The sequence below is a fragment of the Chaetodon trifascialis genome, chromosome 11, assembly GCF_039877785.1.
Source record: "Chaetodon trifascialis isolate fChaTrf1 chromosome 11, fChaTrf1.hap1, whole genome shotgun sequence".
Taxonomy (NCBI): domain Eukaryota; kingdom Metazoa; phylum Chordata; class Actinopteri; order Chaetodontiformes; family Chaetodontidae; genus Chaetodon; species Chaetodon trifascialis.
Window position 1 is genome coordinate 5,501,611 of NC_092066.1, and position 22,905 is coordinate 5,524,515.

Genomic DNA, 22,905 nt, shown 5'->3' on the forward strand with positions numbered 1-22,905 from the left:
AGATTTTATCAGCTTTAACTAGCTAGGTTAGCTAATTAAGCTAACAATAGCTCACTTGAAGCTCACTTGGTTGAAAACACTCTCTCAGGCTGACTTTTTAATGTTTCAAGCTGAGTTTTTAAAATGAAAACCGTGAAAAGAGGCTCTCGAATATGCACTTGATAACAACATGCTCGGTATAATGCAAAAGAAATGAGCTACCTGCAGATGATAAGAAATTTGCCCTTTGCTCACTGTGTGGTAGGGTGCAGACATTTGCAGAGGCAGCGCAGGTATAAAGGCAACAAAAACTGCAGTCACAGACCGTTTCATGTACTATGCATTTGAGTTTATCTCAAAAGAAGGCCCTGGCGACTGTGTGTTGTACAATAACCTATATGCCTGTTCAGAAACCTGCTAGCCCCATCTGACTGCTGAAATTCAACCATGCATTACTTTTCCTGCTGAGCCCATGGTATGTTTTAAATGTTGTGTTACAGAGTTTTCCTTCCATCACTCTCTACCTCCCCTGCTTACCTGTGTCGCCTCTGGCTGTGTCACATGCTGCTGTTTTCTCATTAGTTTGCGCTTTGAAAGGTTAGCGGCAACTGAGATCAAAGTTGAAGAAATAATAGATAAATATTAAATCTGAGCATAATGCACAGTGGCAGTTACTCCCCGTAGGAAAATAATGGTGGCGTCAGTGCACTGAGGTTTTACCTCTGATCATGTGAGGGCACCGGTGCAGCAACAAGAGTTTTCAAAGCACATAAAGACAAGAAATATGCTGAAAGTTGTCTAAATGTTGAAGTAATGGTGAAGCTGCCCTCTCTGTCCTCAGAGCCTGGCCTGGTCCAGCCCCACCCCATAACCTTAACCTGGTTAAGGTTATCCAGGCTTATCCAGGGAGGTGAATCCTTCTAATCCAAACCAAACCGTCCTCTCATCTACCTGCAGGAGGGGGACAGAGGACAGGAGGAATGACTGATACTGAATGATGTCCACGTTCTCTAACATTTCCATTTGTTTCCAGTGAGATATTAGTGAGAGCACATATTTAGCTATATTTAAAATAAATCAGTTCTAATCCTGTTTTGAATTTATTCTTTTTGAAAATGCTAATTAAAAAATCTGGATAAGATACGAGACTCATCCCCTCCGTTGGTTATGGGCTTACTTTGGGAGGATGAGCAGATCACAGTTCAAATCCTTCACTGGAAGCCTTGTTTTTTTCTGTATATTATTATTATTTTTGTATGACACACAGGACGTCATACTGACTGATCAGTGAGCATATTTGTTTCACTTTTCTTGCTAATGTCTGAGTGTAATGTGGAAAACTACAACCTGTGTTTGTTTTTTAATAAAAGGTGTTGTCAAGCAATTGTCTGAAATTGTGTGAAAATGAATTTTTAGTCAAATAACATCAAAATAATCTGCTCCAAATTCATCCAAATCAGTTGTTCTGTACTGTTATTATTATGCATTGAATATAACATGAAATTTCCCATCCCCATGATGGTCAGATGTGTCTGATAGAGGATTTCAAAGCCACTGAAGTTATGAATAATTCTAACCTGCCAGATGCAAAACGAACTATAACCTAAACTGCGCTCCTCTGTTGTACCAGCAGGGGGCGATAATGATGGCACTGATGGACAAATGTCGTATAAAAAGCAATAAAGTTCAGAAGTGTTAAATGTTTGAGGGAATTAGTGTTTTTAAGACAAACTGTGATCTTTTCCGAAACCTAAGCAAGCAGATTTAAATCTAACCAAACTGCGACGTCACCTGAAATGTTTCTCAGCAAGCTTTGTTTTGAAAGTGTTACCTGACGTCGGTTCATGCTTGGATGATGCAAATGTGATACAGACATGGTGGACCAGGGTGGTGCATTACATGCATTGGCTTGAAACCGGGTTGGGCGTCACTCTGCTTTTCCAGGCCTGTGAACAGGGAATTTCCTCTTGATGTCTCCTTGGAGATCAGTTCCATCATTTCCAGCTCCTAAAACAGTGGCATGTGAAACAATGGTGGGCCTGAAAGCTGCTACTGTTCAAGCCATGGAAACATAGCTGCCATTCCCGCTGAGACCCTGTGAGACAAAGCTGGAAAACACAGGTTTCATTATCTTTCTGGGCCTGAGAGAAGCAGCTGCAACATACCTGGAGAGCGTATGAGGAGACCTTGATCTGATCGTAGGCCTCGGAAATATTTTCAATTTCTGTCTTTTTAAAGATATCATCAATATATTAAATATGACAAATAATAAGTTCCCCATTTCTGGTTGGATAGAAAATATTTTATTCAGAAAGAATCATAAAGAAGATGTGAAAAATCCAAATGTTCTGAAAAATTTGTTTTTTTTTGGCCAGATTTCTGCCTCAGGATTGTGTATGAAGATGATGACTAACGCCACAAACTAGAAGGGACAGAAAAACCAAACTGTGTCATTAGCTCGCTGCATTTTGTTTTTCCGTGGCCCCTCAGCTCTTTCTGCCCCGACAATGACCCAGGCCGGCCCCTGCTACCTGAAAACCCACTTTTCTTTTGAGCTCTAATTTCACTCACCGTGGGAAGTTGTAATTACGGCATCGGGTTACCGGAACGATCAGCACTGAGCTGCTCACTCTGTCCTGTTCTCAGAGGTCTGAGCCAGTACCAGTAGATCCAGTCGTGGAGGCCAGGAATGACTGGGCAGAAACAGTCGCTGGACGCTAATCTGTGAGCGCTTTTCATCTCGATCGAGATCACAGACTCTGGATTTCCACAGGATGGAGACACAGACATAGAAGTGGAACGTCCTTGTTTAAATGGTTTAAATCTATATTTTGGTGCCACTTTTAAGAGCAAACTAAAATGAAATGAGCTCCTTGGAGAATCAAAACAAGACCAATAAACAAGTGTGTTGTACTAACAGCTGATCTGTGCTTTCATGGATAAGCAGCATTGCAAATGGGCAGATTTACATGGTATTAAACAGGTCAGATGTTCTTTTGCTGTTTTCTGTCAATAAAAGAACCTTTGGGCGTCTTTGTTTTTGAGGTAAATACAGACAGTGAGGCCTCAGGGCTCAGGCTGAGAGCCCTGCTGCACATCAACAGAGCGCCATCCAGTGACAGGGACAGAAACTACAGTTCACCAGCCAAAGAAAGACATTGACTTCACTGAGACGAGTCCATGAACCTGTTAGTAGAAGTCCAGCATGTTAAAGATAGAGCTGGCATAGATTCAGACAAAGGGCAGGGAAGTCCACAGCGGTCACGTCTTGTCCAGGCTCTGATGGACGACCGATGGCCTCATAAATATCCTCTCAGGGGAGAGCAAACAGAGTCAGAGGATAAAACACGGCTGCTAACGAGAGTCTGATTTACAGTGGACGGCTGTAACGATGTGAAAAACAAACAAGTGAGCAGAGGACAACAGCCAATGACAAAGGCTGAGGGACGGGTGGGACGGACCCATCTGACGGTCTGTCTGCACCACACTGTAAAGATGTTTGTCCAAACAGTAAATAAGACTGCAAAGCCTCTGCTGTGCAATCAATCTGTGTTTTATTTGATTTCCTATGGCAGCGGCATTAGATGCACTGAGATAATGGGTCCAAAGTACTATCTAGAAAAGACATTTTTAACAGAGATGTGGACTTTCAGAAACAGTGTAGAGTCTGAAAACCACACAGAGCGCAGAATATCTTGAAAAGTAATTAAATAACAAAAATCTAATACATATTTACAATAAATTAGAGAGAATGTAAAGAGAATAATGAAGATTCATGAAGCACAAAGGATGTAAAAGTTGATATAAGATTGATATTTTCACTCTGTTCTCTCGTGTTTATGTAGATCAGAGGAGATCTACATAAAATTCAATGTAATATTGATGTATACACATTTAATGTGTAAAACTGTTCCTTTTCACTGTGCATTTGTTTTGTCTTCATTCTTTATTTTTGTCTGTAACAACATGATTTCCCTGGTGTGGGATTAATAAAGTTATATCTTATCTCTTATCTCAATTTGGGTAAACTTTTCTGCATATGTGTTTTTATGTGTATATGCAGCTTGATTTATATATGAAATACACACGCAGGGTTTCTGTTGTCTCTTTCTTTTCCGTATTATCATAGTATATTACTATACTATATGTATATATAATAGTACTACTACTACTTCTACTACCATTACTACTGCTACTACTGCCTGTCTAATTAACAACCTAAGATTTTCACTTACACATTAATCAATACTGGAGAATTTGCTGTGAGAAAAAACTGAGAATACTTTATTTCCAGGTTGTTTCCGGCTCTAACAGGCGCTCAGTATCTGTAGGTGTGTATCTCTTGGGCTTCAGGTTCCCAGGTAATAAATTTAAGATGTTAATTTATGAGAGCACAACAGAGAAGTTTAAATTGACACCCAGACGAAGGACTTCTCTTCTCAGGACAGCAGGATCCAACACAGGACCGGGTGACTCACCTGTCCTACAGGTAAGACACAGATTCAGATGTCTGTTATAGGAGATGGTCTTAATAAGATGTATATCAAGAGAAACATATTTAGATTTCTACATGACTTCTTGATGTCTTACAGGAATTTTCTGCTGTTACTCCACAGACTAAACGCAGACATGACAGTTTCTTACACCCTTGAAGTGGCCAATGTGAGATTTGGTGGCTTCTCCAAGCTTCTGTTCAGGTGGAAGGGAAGCATCTACAGGCTGCTTTACAAAGAGCTGCTGGTGTTTTGTGGGGTTTATTTGTTTTTCAGTGTGTGTTACAGGTAAATTTCATGCTTTGTTTCTGCTGTTTGCTACAGTACGATGAGAGTGTTTGTGGCTGTCAGCTGAAGTTTTATTTTCCTCACAGGTTCATGCTCACTTCAAGGCAGCAGGATCTGTTTGAGCGCGTCGCCCTTTACTGTGATCAGTTCACCAACACCAGCTTCATCCCAGTTCTGTTTGTACTGGGTGAGTCTGACTGAACTCCGTCCTGACAAACATGAAACGTGAAGACGAGTCACCATAATTCATTTTGTGTCGTCGCAGGTTTCTATGTGACCATGGCCTTTAATCGGTGGTGGGGTCAGTACACCAGCTTCCCGCTGCCTGATAACCTGATGATGGTGGTGTCTGGGAACGTCCACGGGGCAGACGAGCGGGGTCGTCTGCTGCGACGGACGCTCATGAGATACGCCAACCTGTCTTCAGTTCTTATTCTCCGCTCCATCAGCACCAGAGTTCACAAGCGCTTCCCTACTTTGGAGCACATAGTGGAGGCTGGTAAGAACAAGAGTGGAGAGAAATCAAGCATATGGTCACTTTATGAAGACTTTTTACATCTAATTAACATATTTCTCTTTTTACTGCACCTCTCAGTTCTTATTAGTTACTCTGTGCAACATGGTTTTGCTGGTTTAAAGAACAGAAATTTAAGTTACCCAGAAAAAAACATGAGGTAGTTCAACCAGCTGCTATTAACTATAAACTTTTTTCATACTTGTGTATCTGAAAAATTGATAATAACAAAAAAAAATTTATTTATGTGTCACTTTTCAAAACAAAGTTTTAAAATGCTTTACACAGTTGAACCAGGATTAAAACATTTCATGACCACAATCAGTGAAAATAAAATCACACAAGTAAAGTAATACTAAAATAGAAATGAATAAAGTAATGATGAGACTGATAATATAAGCCATGCTGGAAAGATGTTTGTGATTGTGCAGCCTCAGATCTTCAGGCAGGACGTTTCATAGCTGAGAGAAAGGCTGCGCTCTGGCTCATAGAGGATCCCTGAATAACACATTTCCATTACATCCAACCAGTTTGCACCAAAGTGTCGAATCTCTGTGCAGGATTCATGACGACACACGAACTGAAACATTTTGAGTCTCTGCACTCTGATTTCAACAAGTACTGGATGCCCCTGACTTGGTTCTCAAACCTGGCGTCCAGAGCGAGAGAGGAGGGTCGAGTGAGGGATGACATCGCTTTGAGACTGCTGATGGATGTGAGTGTTTACTTAACGGGAAGGGAAAATTCACTTTGAATCCTGACTGTGCCATCTGAAGCTCCAGCCTGCCTCCATATTCTGTGTAACTATTTCTGTATCGCATGTGTTTATAACTGCAGGAGCTGAATAATTACAGAGCCAAGTGCAGCCTCCTGTTCCACTACGACTGGATAAGCATCCCTCTGGTCTACACTCAGGTAGGATCAGGAGCTTGAAGGGGATTGCACATGTCTACCTCATCTGATGGGCATTTAGCTTCGTTATGTTTGGTTTTCAAATACACTCATATTTTTATAAATAAGAAATTCATTACAAACTTGATCACTGCTTTGTGTCTTTTACCTGTGCAGGTAGTCACCATAGCAGTTTACTCTTTCTTCGCCTTCTGCGTGATTGGCCGACAATTTCTGAACCCTGAGAAAGGCTACAAGGGTCACAACGTGGACATGTACGTTCCTGTTTTCACCCTGCTGCAGTTCTTCTTCTACACCGGCTGGCTCAAGGTGAGACGGCACATTCGTGCTTCACTTACACTGAGCAGAGTTTGTTTTGGGTTTGTCGTGAAAGAGGGATTTCATTTCCATCGTGCAGGTGGGGGAGCTGATCATCAATCCATTTGGAGAGGATGATGATGACTTTGAAACCAACCAGCTGATTGACCGAAACATTCAGGTTCAGGCTTCTCTCCTATGCAGCTGCTCAAAACACCTAAAATATGTGCTAATGGCAGTCATTTTAATTCTGTTTCCGTCCCTTGTAGGTGTCAATGCTGGCTGTAGATGACCTGTACCAAAACCTGGCTCCAATTGTGAAGGACAAACACTGGGCGCAGAGACACTTCTCCATCCCTTACACTCTGTCGACAGCAGCAGAGACTCTCAAACCAGCCTTCAAAGGCTCCACCTTTGACATGAGGTGAGTTTTACCATTTATATTTCAGTGCCTCTTGTTACTGCAAAGACCCGAGCTCAAAATGTCTGCCATGTTTGCAGGATGAGTGCGGAGGATCTTGAGATTCATCAGCCTGAAGACACTCCTGCAAAGAAACAGTCTTTACCTCTTCAGGGCTCTCAGGGCAATGGTCTCGACAGACTCCTGCAGAGAGGGAAAGGCATGCTGCGAGGTGCGAGCCTCCCTTCTCTATTGGATGTCTTATCACACTCAAATGAGGAAGATGATGCTGATGCTTCCCCTGAGGATGACATCAATGCCACCGACCACAAAGAACATGAAAAGGCATTCATTAAAATTATAGTGGAACAACACAAGTGAAGATTATTATGATACTTATTGATTAAACCACTGTGTGTTTCTGAATCAACTCTTATTGTATAACATTTGTATAACATTAATGATTGATGATGAAACATATTTGTTCTTATTATGCATGTTTGAAAATGAAAATGATTATTCAGCACTTTAACGTTTCGTTTCGAAAATATAGTATTTTCTAAACCTTTATGATCTCAACTTTTTTTTAGTGTTTGGAAATGTTTTTTCTTTTTTTTGCCTGTCTGCTCCAGTCATCCACCTGTCATTTCATTTCATTCACTTTAATCAGCCAAGTACATGTCATAAACAAGGTAGTCCCCTCAGACATTACAGCAGCTACACTGATGCAAAGGACCAGTCATACATTTCTTATACAGTATAATGTGCATTCATAGATTATCATTACTGATGCCTTAATCAAGCTAATAAGATATATATTATATACAATGATCTTATGTATTATAAGTAAAATTTTCTTTGCAAGCAGTTACATCTATGGCTGTGAAATACTTGTGGTGGTATACAGCCTGCAGAGCCAGTACAGACTGCAGTGCGTTTACGTGAATCCACGTGGTCTGCCTGTTCACCAGAAAGAGCACAAAACAAAAGCAGTACATCATTCTGTACGATCGCATCACATCCATCCTCGGGTGGTTAAAATCCAAGGCAACTGGTGTACAAACTTGACAAACAATGCAACAGCGCACTGTCGTGAATATGTCTAATGCAGGATTTATGAATTCAGTGGTAAGACTTTTATTTTGAAGCGAGAACGACGGAAGTCCGAGAGGGTCACAAGTGACTCCTGCTCTTCCGCGTTGTCAGATATCTAAAGAAATTCACAGCGATAGCTAGTTTCATTTAAGATTCTTGTCGGAAGTAAGGGTATGTTGACATTTACAACTTCTACATGTCACTCTGCCTTTTAGCTCATGAAAGATAGTCTCTCCTCAACTTCTGAAATATTAATGTTGCTCGCCACCCGTTTTTTTGGGGGGTGAAAGCTAACGCATCGTAAACGCCACAATATACGCTAATTTACCTAACACCTGGCTAGCTTGCTAATGCTAGCTTACTCGCTCACTGTTATGGTTTAGAGTTAGTCGATACTTTTCTCACTGTGTCAGCGAACTTTGGTCGCTCGTCGGCGGATTTCTGACCTTTTAGACCCTGTACACACCCAGTGGAAGAGAGCTGGAATTCAAATTAGTGCACTGGGTTTGGCTGCTGTTTATTGGATCCTCTGTTTCTCACGAATATTCGCTTTTGTTTGGTTGTGTGACAGGAAGATCCCTCAACCAGGCAGGAAAACAAAAGCGGGACAGTGGTGTAATGTCAGCTGACGCCCCCCTGCTGCAGAGCTGCTGACTGTCACCTCCTCCACCACCACCACCTCCACCATCATCATGTCTGTGGGCGACAACCCTCACCTGCTGCTCGGCAGGATCCGCTTCCTGAACAGGTGCATTGAGTGTTTCAAGAGGAGCGAGCCGCTCGCGGAGTGCCTGTGTTATGTCCCCAAAGAGGTGTGCTACAAAATCTGCAAGGATTCATCATCCACCTCCTCCGCCTCCTCCGGAGGATCTGCAGGAGGCTCCACTGTGGGGAAAACTCTCGTCTCCGTCTTTGAAAACCCACACCAAACCCCACACACGAAGAAATTATGCAAGTACAACATTGAACCAAAGAAAGGGACATGTATCCGGACAACAGGGGAGGAATACCGCAACAACCAGGGCCTGTGGGTCAAAATCATTAAGGTACGCTTCTGTCTGTCTCCAAGGTTTTATCATCTTGCAAATCAGGTGATTTACTCTTAAAAATGATGATAATCACACTCCTGCAACTTCTCTAATTGTCCTGTAAGGCCTGCCATAACACCACTCTACTGTACTAATTGCACTACATTGCATTCCTTTACTCTTGCATCAGGTTTGCTTCATGTAGTCTAAATTACAGCCATGATTTCAGTGCATACATGGAGCTCTGCCTCCTTCCACCGCAGCTGGGATGAGTCCCGCTACACAGTTTCAGGATAATCTCAGGCTGCTTCACACTCGTATCAGAAGAGGGTCATCTGCCGATTGTGTTTGTTTTTCCACACTGTGTAATCCTACTTAACGATCCATGTCTGCGTCCAGGAGCAGATGGAGGAGCACCGTCCAGGCATGGAGCTGGAGGAAGGCTGGATCCTGGTGTGCAAACACACCGAGGGAGGCGACAGGCTCGTCCCCGTGGAGTCACCAGAGACCGTCAGCAGGCAGCAGCAGCTCTTCGGGTACGACCACAAGCCCTGCAACAGGTGGGAGCAGGTGGTGAATGTGGAGAACGCGCTTTACATGGGCTCCAAACCCAGAATCGCTGAGAGTGACGACGACGCCGTCCAGAAGCTAAGGTGAGCGTGTTTACATCAAATCAAACTGGAGAGTTAAGACTGTTTGGGTTGTTCTTCGGCAGCTTCAGATTGTCAAATTAAGCTGTTGTTCAACTCAAACCTTCAAGGTATGTCCCTCCAACCTGGACGTATGAATGCGACGAGGACCTGGTGCACTACTTCTACGACCACATAGGGAAAGAGGATGAGAACCTGGGGAGCGTGAAGCAGTGCGTGACCAGCATCGACGTCTCGTCATATTCGGTGAGTCTCACACACTCAGACAGTCTAGATCAGTGGTTCCCAGCCTTTTTCCTTCAGGAACCCATTTTCTATCGCTGACGACCCCTGACTGACATGTTCATGCATGTTTCATATTACAGATGGTGCTTAATAATAACAGTATAGAATAACTGATAAACTGTACAAATAACCCAAATAGTGGATGAACTTTGAGCAAATAATTTCCTGTGAATATTGCATATGTGATTAATATGCATGTTAATAAACAAGTTAAAGGTAAATATAGGCACCTTCATGTAAAGTGTTGCAGAAAGTTTTTCTTACACCCTTAAAATCAAGAAGGTCAGTCAGTCCTTCTAACAAACAGAGATTTAAGTCTTGTGTACATTTTCTTGTCAAACAGAGCTATTAGAAGAAAGCTGTGTGAATATTTAAAAGTCTGTTTATTGTCTGCGTTTTCACCTCGATGACATTACAGATTTGACAGAAATAGTACAGGATGATTGTCACAGTGAGTGGTATGTCCCCTGTGAGGGACATCATGTTACTACTGTGCTCTTCTGTCAGCGATTGAATTAACTGATATTTGCTGACAGGACGATCCCAGCGGAGGCGTGAGCTGTCTGACAGACGGCGACATAGAAACTTACTGGGAGAGCGACGGCATGCAGGGACAACACTGGATCCGCCTGCACATGAAGAGAGGCACTGTGGTCAAGTAAGAAACAGGAAATGAATGCCAGCGATAGTGTGTGTAAACCCTGCGGGAACTGGTATCAGCTATCGGCTTTTCCTGCTCCAAACTATTGTTATTATATATTATTATATAATCAGTCAACCACTATTAGTTATCTGACAGCTTGGACTTTCGCCACACAATGTGCAGATGTTAACTTTTCACCACAGCGCGAGTAGGAACTGACATTGTGACCAGACATTCACCCCCCGATTCACATCGTCATTAATTAACTCACACAGGGATTCTGAACTGACCTGATTACACTCATGTGAGCCAAATAATGAGCAGCCATATTTGATTTCTTATTCGGAAGGTAATTATTCACGGTTGCTCATACAGGTGCGCAGTGAGCCACGACGTATTTCATGTTTGCTTAAAGATGTCAGATATGTTGTATAAAGATAAATTGTACGTGCTCTTTGTGTGTTTTACGTGCTTCTGTTTGCTCTCCAGTAAGCTGATACTGACGGTGGACTCTACAGATGATAACTACATGCCCAAGCGAGTGACGGTTTTTGGAGGAGAGGGAGACAACCTGAAGAAGCTGAGCGATGTCACCATAGACGAGTGAGCCTTTTCAAGAGATCTGTCAACATATTTCACAGATATGCTTCAGATTACAGCGTTTGAGCTTCAGAAGGAAGAGGAACAGCAGCATGAGGCAGGATGAGCCACTCATTGTCTGCAGATGGACAATTCATACTCTATTATTATAATTAACTACCTTTTGATATTAGTTAGTGCATGAAATGAGTGGAAAATATGTTAAAAGGAAGAAACCTCCCTACTGTTACAGTGACGATATCTGATGTTAAATGGAAGGCAAACATCTGCCTTGCATATTGTTCTAGGCCTGTTAATCATGTGATCTATTATTTAATCTGTTCGACTGAAGTTGCTTTAAGCTGCCTCTGCTCTTGTTTTGCCTCTAAGCAACTTGATTGGAGAAGTGTGCGTGCTGGAGGACATGACGTCTCACCTGCCTGTAATTGAGATTCGGATTGAGGAGTGCAGAGGTGAGCTTTTCAGCATGTTTCTCGGGTTATTTAACCAGATATTTCCTGTGGTTTAAAGACCCCAGGACTTTTTCTTTGGCTGCAGCAGCTACTGAACCGATGAGCCTTAAAGCAATGATTTTTTTTCTCTCCTTTGGCTTTTACAGATGAGGGGATCGACGTCCGGATCCGAGGCTTGAAGATCAAGTCGTCATGTGAACGAGACCTGGGTCTGAATGCCGATGTTTTCCAGTCCTCTAACCTGGTGCGCTACCCCCGTCTGCAGGGCAACACGTCTGACTTCCTGTACCGCAGAGCGCTGGTCATCCAGAGGTAGAGCGGCGTTCATCTTCCTGCCAGCATTCAGCAGCAGTCATAGCACATAAAATGACGTGGTTATGGCGAAATGACAGCTCCAGAGTTATTTAAATCTCAGACATTAGAGTCAGATTCAGATTGTCTTCACTGCTTATAAGGGTGTAGCATGTGTCAGTGTTTGTGGAGGTTATTCTCTTCTGTCTCGCTCTCTGCAGGTTCATCAGTCTTTTGGACAGTGTGCTCCCATACCTGGTACCGGCCTGGGACTACAGTCTAGGTACTTTCAACCAGATCAAGGTGAGTCATCTTGAAGCTTTTAGAACATAGAATACGAGCAGTAAATAATTATTCAATAAAAAGCAGCAATAACTTCACTGTTATTTTATAACAGCTACCAGATTTCTTGTAAATGTACAACAAGGTATGACTTTTCTTAAATCCCAGTGAAACAGTGCTTTGTCTTCAAAATAAAAGCCTCATTGAACATCACTGAGCACATTTCAAGGTTGCGGTTGAGGTAGAATTTATGGCCGTTTTCTCTGTATGCAGTCCTCCAGCGCTCTGGTGGAAACAATAAAGAAACAAACAGGTTTAAAAAGGAAGAGCAGGTAGAAAAGACAGAAAGTTAAATACAGCAGGATTAAGTAGTGGATGACATTTGTTAATGTTGTGGGGCCTGACGTGGCCTCTGCATCCATTCACACCACCTTGCTCCTCTTTACTTTGCCACCCTCCAGAACATAAAGCAGTTCCTGCTGCTGTCCAAGCGCCGCTCAGCCCTCATCACCCAGTGCCTGAAGGACTCTGAGACCAGTAAGCCAAACTTCATGCCCCGACTGTACATCAACCGCCGGCTGGCCATGGAGCACAGGGACAACCCGTCTCTGGACCCCAGCTGCAAGAACGCTGTGTTCAGTCAGGTATCAAACACTTTGAGTGGTGCTTTCACGTCCTCACTGTCAGGTTAGACTGTTCATGTCGCCTTGAGGTGAGAAGCGTAGAATTTACTAATAAACCTCCATGTGATGAGATTTATATGTGCTTAAATGAGTGTTTGGGGATTCTGGTTTGAGATATTTCTGCCAGTTTTCATCAGTCTTTTCATTGCTCCATCTATGGCATTATGGATGCTCTTACTGTTGCCTTACGCTCTTTCTTTCTCTCCTGGCAGGTGTATGAAGGTCTAAAGCCATCTGACAAGTTTGAGAAGACTCTGGATTACAGGTGTGCATTGTTAGGCGTGATCTCACGAATACGATTGTAACTAAAGGATTTCAAATCTAAATCTGCCGTCTTCCTCTTGGTTCGGCAGATGGCCCGCTCGCTATGACCAGTGGTGGGAATGTAAGTTCATTGCAGAGGGAATCATCGACCAGGGAGGTGGATTTCGGGACAGCCTGGCAGACATGTCTGAGGAGCTTTGCCCCAGCTCAGCTGAGTGTTCGATGCCTCTGCTGTTCTTCGTCCGTACGTCCAACCAGGTAATCGCTCACCTCACTGTCTGCACACCGTCAGCACGAGGCTGCAGTCCAGTGTCCTGATTGGTTGAGGCTTTTTCTTCACCTGACTTTTGCTGGTCTCTCAGGGTTCCTTAGAGGCCAGAGATTACTACGTCCCAAACCCGTCCTGTAAAGAGTTCCAGAAGTACGAGTGGATCGGTCAGCTCATGGGGGCTGCACTCAGAGGAAAAGACTTCCTGGTGAGTGATGCTCGATGTGCACCTGCTGCAGGTCTCAAACATCACTATAAAATAAGACTGAGTGGGTGTAGAGACTTCATTTTCTTCTGTGTCCAATCATGCAGGTCTTGGCTCTTCCCGGGCTGGTGTGGAAGCAGCTGACTGGAGAGGCTGTCAGCTGGAATAAAGACTTCCCTGCTGTAGACTCTATGCTGGTGAGGACATTTGTTCAACAGTCATGTTAATGTACATTTTAGAAATTGTTTTTATGTACAGCACTTTGAATTACAAACATTCTTTAGTACAATTATCATTATTTTGTATTCAAATGAAGAAGAACTGAGGACCTGCTCTCTGGTGTGGCCAGCGATCCTTCTTTTCCTAGTCACTGTCTTAAATTAGTCTTGGATGTGTGCTCAGGTAAACCTGCTGGAGGCCATAGAGAACATGGACCGGGAGACGTTTGAGTTCAGGTTTGGTGAGGAGCTGGTGTACACCACCCTGCTGAGCGACAGCCAGATGGTGGAGCTCATCCCCGGAGGCAGTAATGTGGCTGTTCGCTACGAGGACCGCAGCCAGTTCATCCGCCTGGTGCAGAAGGTTCGGCTCGAGGAGAGCAAGCAGCAGGTGAGACTTCAGTGTGGGGACGCTTTCCCTTCCTGTATGTAGCTGCTTCATGTGTGGGTAGAATGTCTCTTGTTGCACGTACTGTTATTCTTCAGCATGAACTCATCCAGTAATTATGGTGCTGCAGAGCTGCTGAATCACTGCAGTGCGTGCGTGCGGCTGATTACCTGTATGTATATGACAGATCGCAGCCATGCAGGTGGGGCTGCTGAAGGTGGTTCCTCAGGCGGTGCTGGACCTGCTCACCTGGCAGGAAGTGGAAAAGAAAGTGTGCGGAGACCCTGAGATCACTGTGGAAGCCCTGAAACGACTCAGTGAGTGTCAAGCCTGACTTTTATTGTAGCACAATTATTTGGTCAAATTTTCACTTTTTCAGTTATCAGCCTCAGCTGTGCTTTGTGTTTGGTGTTAATTAGCAAGCATCAGCTGTGAAGCAAATTAGATGTATTAATTGGTTTGATCGTCAACCTGTGAACGGATTGTAAGGTAACTTAAAATAATTAGACCTTCCATGGCCTCATTGCTAAGCTAATATTAGCTTAGCAATGGAGTCCACATGTCAACAAATGAACAGCACCCACTACAGTGAAGATTGAAGATTGTCTTCAGTTAAAGTCTGTTTGAAGACTGTGCATCACTATAATGCATTAATGCTGCTTCTCTCACCCCTCCAGCACACTATGAGGACCTGGAACAAAGTGACGTTAGAGTACAATACTTATGGGAAGCACTGACGAACTTCACCAACGGTCAGTTCACTGTTTACAGACCGTGTCTACTGGAGTGAATGTCATTTAGCTGCACAGTTTGAAGCCTGCAGAGTGTGTTGATGTATTTGTTGTGCTGAAAATAAACACTTCTGCATTAGTGATGAGATGAAGACTATGAACCAACCTTAATGGTGAGAATGAAATTTTGTTTTCAGAGGATCGCAGCAGGTTTCTGAGGTTTGTAACCGGTCGAAGTCGTCTTCCTGCGCCAATCTACGTCTTCCCTGACAAACAAGGGTCAGTGCAAGTACATCCTTAAATAAAATGACAAATTACTGTTTGCTGTTGATAGCAAAATAGCTCATTTAGAAAACTTTAAATTCTGTTCAGTTCCCTGTTTTGAAATGTTGATCTGTGTCCTGATTTAGCTCTGAAACGACCGATGCACTTCCTCAGTCCTCCACATGTTCCAGCACTCTTTATTTACCCAACTACCCAAGGTACACCAGTGTCCTGTGCTATGTATATACATCGTCTGTTACTACATATTGTTGTGTACATTTGTGTTTAGTATGTACTGTGTGCAGTGGGATATTGAGCTTTGATACAACCCTGTTTCTGTTTTTATGGTGCAATAGCAAGACAGAAGTTAAACACAAGCTGATTTTATGTTTATTATTCATTATTCTGCACTTCATTACACTCAGAAAACGCTCTGAGCTCTCATGAAGTGGGTACATTTTCATAATACTGCTTTCGTTCTGTCCTGCAGTGCAAAGGTTTGTGAGGAGAAGCTGCGGTATGCTGCATACAACTGTGTGGCCATTGACACAGACATGAGCCCCTGGGAAGAGTGATCTCTGCGTCGCCTCACTGAACAAACTTTACAATCACTGATGAATGGAGAAATCTCACCAAGTTTATCACCATATCATACAGTATATGACAACTGCCAATTAATCCCAGCTGTATATAATAAAGAACTATATGGAAACATGGAAACAATGTTTGGTGTTTTTATTTAAGACTTTTGTTTCTTGACTGAAACATTGAATGAAAGGATTTATTTATTTATTTATTTTTTACAAGTTGTTACAGGCTTGTCAGTGTCAGTGGGACATTATAAGAAGATGTTTGACTTTAAAGTTTCCTCAAGAGCACATCATGAGATAAGAAATTTTGATTTTTTTAGAGCTTACAGATGTTAAAAATGGATTAACATTGTACAGTATGTGCATTAAATGAACTGGTGATGGCAGCTAAGTAATTTTAGGAACATCAAATCACTGCATTCAGAACATGAATATATATATAATATAGATAGATATAAACCCATCCATCCATTATCTATACCGCCTATCCCTTTCGGGGTTGCGGGGGGCTGGAGCCTAACCCAGCTACAATGGGCGAGAGGCGGGGTACACCCTGAACCGGTCGCCAGCCGATTGCAGGGCCACATGCAAGGACAAACAAACATTCACACTCATGCCTACAGACAATTTAGAGTCATCAATTAACCTAATGAGCATGTTTTTGGTCTGTGGGAGGAAGCTGGAGTACCCGGAGAGAACCCACGCATGCACGGGAAGAACATGCAAACTTCACACAGAAAGGCCCCACCTGACCCAGGGATTGAACCGGCAACCTTCTTGCTGTGAGGCACGCGCACTACCTGCTGCACCACCGTGCAGCCCATAGATATAAACATTTGCTAAAATGTACATTTATATGATTGTTAAGTATTTGTAATAATTTGAATGTCCACCAGCACAGTCTACAGCCGTAAATAGAAATTTATTTAGTAGTAATTTTAGTAATCACATTTGATATTATTAATATGACTGACTAAATATAAGTATGATTTAATAATGACTTCATAACAGTATATATCTTTAAAATAAATGTAGAATAAAATAGAGCAGAAAAAAGTCAGACATTCAGATGATCATAAAACAGGACCTTATCCTGAGAAAACGCCGTTCGTTCCTATGTGAATTCTCGCGAGAACACGTGGCTTCAAACCTCCCCATGAGCCTTTGCGGTTCCTCTTTCTAGCCGGCGCCTGAGAATGGGTACGTGTTTTCAAGCTCGGGTTGGAGGGAGAATCCTTGTCCATCTGTTGATTTATCAAAGGAATATTTCAATAATGGTTTGCCATATTGAAATTAAATGTTATCTAAATAGATGTAGCTTTAAATTTACTGTGTACAGTTAGTTTATTGAATTTTGATGAAATAATTCGCAGTGCATGTCTCAAGTGCTCCAAGATGGCTGCTCTCAATGGCAATGTAGTTAGCTGCTGATGCTGAAGTGCTAGGAAAAGGGACACATTGCTGTATGTAAGGTATTTTAATATTTTAACAAGATGCAGCGTTTTGTAGCCAACATGTTTGCTTTTGAAGAGTAATGCTGAGACTTGTGTGAGCAGGGTTAGTTTGGGTTAGGTAGAGGTACCACTAGCATTAGCTAGCAGGATGGTCGTGATCGTGTCATGCTACTGCACCGACGGAATGCTGCGTATAATCTTTGACACGGTAGTTATATGTCTTCAGTATCGTTTACCTTAAAGCTTTCTCAATAGATAAGTTGAGAAAGTTGTATCTTGGACACTTGCGATGCACATTGGTTCCTGAAGGCCACATTGTGATTGTAAGCTCTTGAAATTGCTACTTCAATTAGCTTGCTGTCATACGGAGTTTTGCGTGGTTAAAGCACAGTATACATATATCTCCTTTCATTGATGTTATGGTAGTTTGACATTCAACTCAGCAAGTTTAGGAATTGTTTTATTATTGACATGGAATGGTTCTAAAACCAGTCCACTATGAGATGCCGTTAGAAATGTCCGGCACTGGGCAATGTGGCGAACCTGCAGGTCCTTTTAGCCATGAAATGATCTTATAATTGCTTGAGTGACATGATGAAACTCTTAAAGCGGAATCCAAAATAAAATTGCGGACAACCTCTACCTTGGAGAACTGATTGCTCAAGCACAGACAATCATGCGGTAAATGTCCTGGAGGTTTTTCCAAAACTCTTAACTCTGGGTTCTTCACATTTATTCAGGTATCTCAAGGGACAACTGGCATAAACGCCGCAAGACTGGCGGTAAACGCAAGCCCTACCACAAGAAGAGGAAGTATGAGCTCGGACGCCCTCCTGCAAACACAAAGGTAAATGAATCCAGTGGTTACTTATTGAAAATATACTTAATGTTATGTAGCGTGGGTGATGAAAACATGACCTTAGGTAGGTCTTTTTGTGCCGTTTTGGTTCAAAAGTTTGGACTTACCAATGATAGGACCAGTCATAGTTACACTGACACGCTTTAAAATATGTGTAGCACTTTAAGTTTTCCATGGGCCATCAGAAGTCTAGACACAGGATGAACCTGAACCCTAGCCACACCGCATGTATCAGTACTAAAATATGACATGTCTTTCTTCAGATTGGACCTCGTCGCATCCACACAGTGAGGGTCCGTGGTGGTAACAAGAAGTACCGTGCTCTGAGACTCGATGTTGGTAACTTCTCATGGGGCTCTGAGTGTAAGTTTATTTTAAATACTACTGAAATGTCATCAGATCTTTTTATCCCCCTTTGATGTTTCACACTTCTTTCCATGAGGAAAACTTTGTCCAGTTCTGCTACTGAATGCAAGTGGTGATAATGAAGACTCTGAGAAAGACCTGTTTTAATCCACTGACGTGTGTTGCAGTATTAAAGTTTTATCAAGACAGTGTTGTGAGTTGACCTGTAAAGTGTGGAAATTTTGCTTTTGCTAATGGCGCTTGATTTTTCTGGACACAGGCTGCACACGGAAGACCAGGATCATTGATGTGGTCTACAATGCCTCCAACAACGAGCTGGTCAGAACCAAGACTCTGGTGAAGAACTGCATCGTCCTCGTCGACAGCCTTCCCTACAGGCAGTGGTATGAGGCTCACTACACCACTCCTCTGGGACGCAAGAAGGGAGCCAAGCTGGTATGTGGGAAAAATACAAATGTTTCTTGTACTTTGTTTTCATTGAGTTGACATGAAAATAGCAGTGGCAGACTAATTTTTGTTTGTGCCTTTGTTAGTGCCTTAATAGCTAATAGGTTTAAAATGCTAAAATTGAAATTACTTGACACTGTTGAACATATCATTTTGAGGAATGATTTATTTTGTCCCTCTGTCCATTGCAAAAGTGCCATTTTCTCTTCATACCAGAGCTTAATGCTCTCAAGAGTTGCATAAATTTGAAAATGCAGATCTCATTATGCATTGCCATAATGTCAACCTGCAAGTTCAGCTTCATTGGACCCTGAGAGCAATTGGTTTTGGAGCAGAAATCACATTAGTGAGAGCAACAGATTCAGCAGCACTATGTCAATGAACAAGTATAATCATTAGAACAGCAATTAAAATAATACAATGATGATCCTGCCATCTCTGTATATAAAGTAGGATAAAATTAAACAAAATAGACAGAAACTTGCAAACCGGTCAAGACGTAACAGAATTAAAAAGGGGTTTTCCTTTCATGGCAGCTGTATTAAACAGTCCTGTCCGATCTTGTTCATGTCTTTCCATGATGATAACTTTGTCCAGTTCTGCTACTGAATGAAAGTGGTGATAATGAAGACTCTGAGAAAGACATGTCAAGTACACTGACACCGCCGCAGCTGTTTGAAATTTACTCACAGGTGTTTCGTGTCCATTTAATGAGCTTCATACTTTCTTCTGTAGACTCCTGAGGAGGAAGAGGTTCTGAACAAGAAGAGGTCAAAGAGGACCCAGAAGAAGTACGATGAGCGTAAAAAGACGGCCAAGATCAGCACCCTCTTGGAGGAGCAGTTCACGCAGGGAAAACTTCTTGGTGAGTCAAAACATGTATTGTTTGACCGTAGTAGCTGTCAGGAAAGGGTTTTCTGTTTGATGCTTGATTTGTCTGCATCTCTTTGGCAAGAATTGACCACTGATCTGTTTCCTCAAAGTCTTAGTCTCTGAAGAGTTCATTTTAAAGTATTATCAGCTGTTTTCTGTGAACATTTTCAGAATTTGGGCCTCTGGTATGTGATTTTACTGTCAGATGCCAGTTAAAGTGTCAACCAATAAAGAGGCACATGCCTTCGTCACATGTGTCCTTATAGATTATCTGTGAAAATTAGGTTATTTCTGAGAGTTGAAAAACCTGAAATTTGAACTTTTACATGCAATATTCCCCTTATGGGGGTTGAGCTTGTTCAATCTTGTGGGCTAACTCACCTGGTCTGGGATTGAAGTTTGGGAATAAGTCTGGTTTTGAAACTGAATTTTCTTCATGCAGTGTAAAATTAGTTGGTGTTGGGGTGGGCCCCCCAGTAGAGCTTGCACCCTATTTACAGGGTGAGGTTGTGGTTGTGTCCTATAGTGGTGGTCATGCTTCAACTGTAGTGTCTTTTAATTTATGTTCACTGCACCTGAATTATAGAGTGCTGTCTGATCTGGTCTGTGTCTTTCTATGATGATAACTTGTCCAGTTCTGCTACTGAATGAAAGTGGTGATAACTAAGACTCTGAGAAAGACCTGATGCCTACACTGACATATACGGTGTTGATTTATCCAGTCAAAATACCCAAAGTCACTCAGTGGCCTTAACACACTAAACCCTGAAGGGGCCAGCGAATGAGTTTTTGCACTGGAATTGCTCCATGTGTGTAAGCTGAGGGTGCAGCAGGTCTGCACACAGCAGATGGTCTTAATGATGGATGTGAAGGAACCAAAAAATCCTGAGCTCTTCTGGTCTTATCTGACACCAGTATTAACACCTCAAAACTGACCATAAATGTTTCCTGAGGTTGACTACAGTACTGTTTCCTGTTTATTGGAGCTGGTTTGTCAGCTTGACTGACCACGTTTTCTTCGTCCCTCCTGCAGCTTGCATTGCCTCCAGACCCGGCCAGTGCGGAAGGGCAGACGGCTACATCCTGGAGGGCAAGGAGCTCGAGTTCTACCTGAGGAAGATCAAGGCCAAGAAAGGCAAATAGATGTACAGCCCTTTGATACGTCAAATAAAATCCAAACGCCACACAACTTCTCTGAGGTCACAGCTTCTTCTTTCTCTCTGTTGGTACTGATGGAACAATCCATTGAATTTCTAACCCCATAGGGGTTGAAACTCAAAATTTCAAATTCTTTGACATGCACAGCACTTACACTGAATATGTTACTGATGATTAAACTAAACTCAGGCAGCCTCTAGCAATGTTCAGACAATATGTATAAAGAACATCATGCAAGCAAAATGAGAATCTGACATGTAAATATAGTAAAGACGTTGAGGTGACCCTACACAAACTGCAACAGAGACCTGAGGTTGGGTGCAGTACAATGCATGTCTGAAAGGAAATAATTAACCGGTGGGTTATCAGTGTTATTCCTAGAATCATGTCAATCACTAGTTGCTACTATTTGGTACTAATTAGATGTGTAATACCTTTATTCTGAAATGTATAATGCATTTGAAATTAACTGGAAACAACCAATGAACTACCATATTGACATGTTCAGTTACAACAGGTGTATATTCTGAAAGCAACGTCAAATAATGATGCACTCCAAATATAAAACCTGTAAACCTACTAAGAGGAAAATCTCGGGACTGTTTTAAAGGGGAAAATCTACAGGATGTGACGTCTATCCGAGTGCCCGGCCTCTTCCGGTCCGCTGCAGTGTGTGGCACTAACTAATGTTGGCATATAAAATCCAACTCACTTTTCTTGTCCTCTTGCTAATGTTACAGCTCGCAAATTACCATCAGAGTAGACATGTTAGTTTATTCGCATCCATAATTATTGCACGTGCTAACGCGATCCATGATTCTAAATGTGTCGTGACAAATGGTGATTACAATAAATGATGGAGCGATACAAACCGCGTGTATGTGACGTAATTACTGTCTACTAGCCGAGCAGTAGCATGACTTCAGACAGGTGGCTCAAGTGACTGACGTATGCAAATACGATGTGAAGTACGTTCACATGTGCACGTAAACACTTCGGAATAGCTGTGATTTACCATTTGTGTAATTACTAACGTTACAGTATATTACAGTTACCACTGTGTTTGTTTTATTTAAAGGAAAAATATTCCTACAGAGTGGAGCCAAATAAATATAATGTTAATTCTTCAATATTTAATTCTTTAAGTCCTTAAAAAGACAATGTGTCGAAAAGAAAACAATGCACATTCAAAGGACAAAGGTCTTATCAATCTGTTGTTACAGATTGATAGATTCATAAACTTTGATAGGAGGAAAACGTCAGCACCAAACGTCACTTGGTTTTCAAAATCTTGACTTGTGGATGCCATCTCCACATTCAACACCATCATGCAGGATTTGCTGCAGGACAGACTCGCCCAGCTGAGTGTGCTTGACTCCGCCTGCTGATCAGGTGATTGGCTGCAAGCCTCCAGGACCCTGAGGTGAGCAGGAGAGATTATAGCTGTTACCCCCTCACCCCAGACATTAACTTTTTGTCACACCCCCCTCTGGCATGAGACTGCAGTCCATCAAGACTGAAACGCATGCCACAGGAGCAGTTTCTGTCAGACAGCAGCTGGGCCCATCAACCAGGCCCAGGACCCCCGCTGACGGACTCATACACGCTGCATGCTACATTAATGCAAATCTTAGTTGCACAGAATCTTACTTTTGCACACAGTGGTCAATATTTAAGCAAATTCCATCCATTTTAAATGCTGACATCTATTTTACATATTTTTATTGTGAATTTATGTTTTATATTTAAGGTTGGTGACTTGCAGTATGTGTTTCTTCTATCATTGCATGGTTTATCTGTTGACTAATGGATTAATTGTTTCAGCTCTATAAAATATAACGATAGTGCATTGTTAGAGGTTAAACTACCCAGTGATATATATTTATAGTAGTTAAAATCAGTAACAATGACAATAATTTAGTAATATA

At 42.3% G+C, this 22,905-nt stretch overlaps 3 protein-coding genes and 4 non-coding genes across 7 annotated transcripts; all 7 read left to right on the plus strand.

The window, feature by feature from the left end:
* The first annotated feature begins 4,608 nt into the window (after positions 1 to 4,608).
* On the plus strand, positions 4,609 to 7,264 carry best4 (bestrophin 4). The gene is made up of 9 exons (XM_070974013.1): positions 4,609 to 4,760; positions 4,847 to 4,947; positions 5,026 to 5,259; positions 5,835 to 5,989; positions 6,112 to 6,189; positions 6,343 to 6,495; positions 6,584 to 6,664; positions 6,753 to 6,907; positions 6,985 to 7,264. Exons 1-9 carry the CDS (start codon positions 4,609 to 4,611, stop codon positions 7,262 to 7,264), a joined length of 1,389 nt encoding a protein of 462 aa, XP_070830114.1.
* A 774-nt stretch (positions 7,265 to 8,038) lies between these two features.
* Positions 8,039 to 15,945, plus strand: hectd3 (HECT domain containing 3). The gene is made up of 20 exons (XM_070974902.1): positions 8,039 to 8,149; positions 8,550 to 9,024; positions 9,406 to 9,659; positions 9,767 to 9,902; positions 10,478 to 10,599; positions 11,074 to 11,187; positions 11,554 to 11,636; positions 11,783 to 11,948; positions 12,149 to 12,230; positions 12,671 to 12,853; positions 13,105 to 13,157; positions 13,246 to 13,414; positions 13,519 to 13,632; positions 13,737 to 13,826; positions 14,032 to 14,238; positions 14,423 to 14,552; positions 14,913 to 14,987; positions 15,164 to 15,245; positions 15,377 to 15,448; positions 15,721 to 15,945. The coding sequence occupies exons 2-20, from the start codon at positions 8,671 to 8,673 to the stop codon at positions 15,803 to 15,805; spliced, it is 2,571 nt and encodes an 856-aa protein (XP_070831003.1). The 5' UTR covers positions 8,039 to 8,149; positions 8,550 to 8,670; the 3' UTR covers positions 15,806 to 15,945.
* Positions 15,946 to 16,988: 1,043 nt separating this feature from the next.
* On the plus strand, positions 16,989 to 21,008 carry rps8a (ribosomal protein S8a). Its single transcript, XM_070974209.1, has 6 exons — positions 16,989 to 17,020; positions 18,015 to 18,121; positions 18,397 to 18,496; positions 18,759 to 18,934; positions 19,682 to 19,811; positions 20,853 to 21,008. The coding sequence occupies exons 1-6, from the start codon at positions 17,017 to 17,019 to the stop codon at positions 20,960 to 20,962; spliced, it is 627 nt and encodes a 208-aa protein (XP_070830310.1). The 5' UTR covers positions 16,989 to 17,016; the 3' UTR covers positions 20,963 to 21,008.
* LOC139339763 (small nucleolar RNA SNORD46) lies at positions 18,170 to 18,276 on the plus strand. Its single transcript, XR_011602891.1, has one exon. It is a non-coding gene; the product is annotated as a small nucleolar RNA SNORD46 (small nucleolar RNA).
* LOC139339761 (small nucleolar RNA SNORD38) lies at positions 18,566 to 18,634 on the plus strand. Its single transcript, XR_011602889.1, has one exon. It is a non-coding gene; the product is annotated as a small nucleolar RNA SNORD38 (small nucleolar RNA).
* Positions 19,519 to 19,587, plus strand: LOC139339760 (small nucleolar RNA SNORD38). The gene has a single exon (XR_011602888.1). It is a non-coding gene; the product is annotated as a small nucleolar RNA SNORD38 (small nucleolar RNA).
* On the plus strand, positions 20,431 to 20,498 carry LOC139339762 (small nucleolar RNA SNORD38). The gene has a single exon (XR_011602890.1). It is a non-coding gene; the product is annotated as a small nucleolar RNA SNORD38 (small nucleolar RNA).
* Positions 21,009 to 22,905: the final 1,897 nt, after the last annotated feature.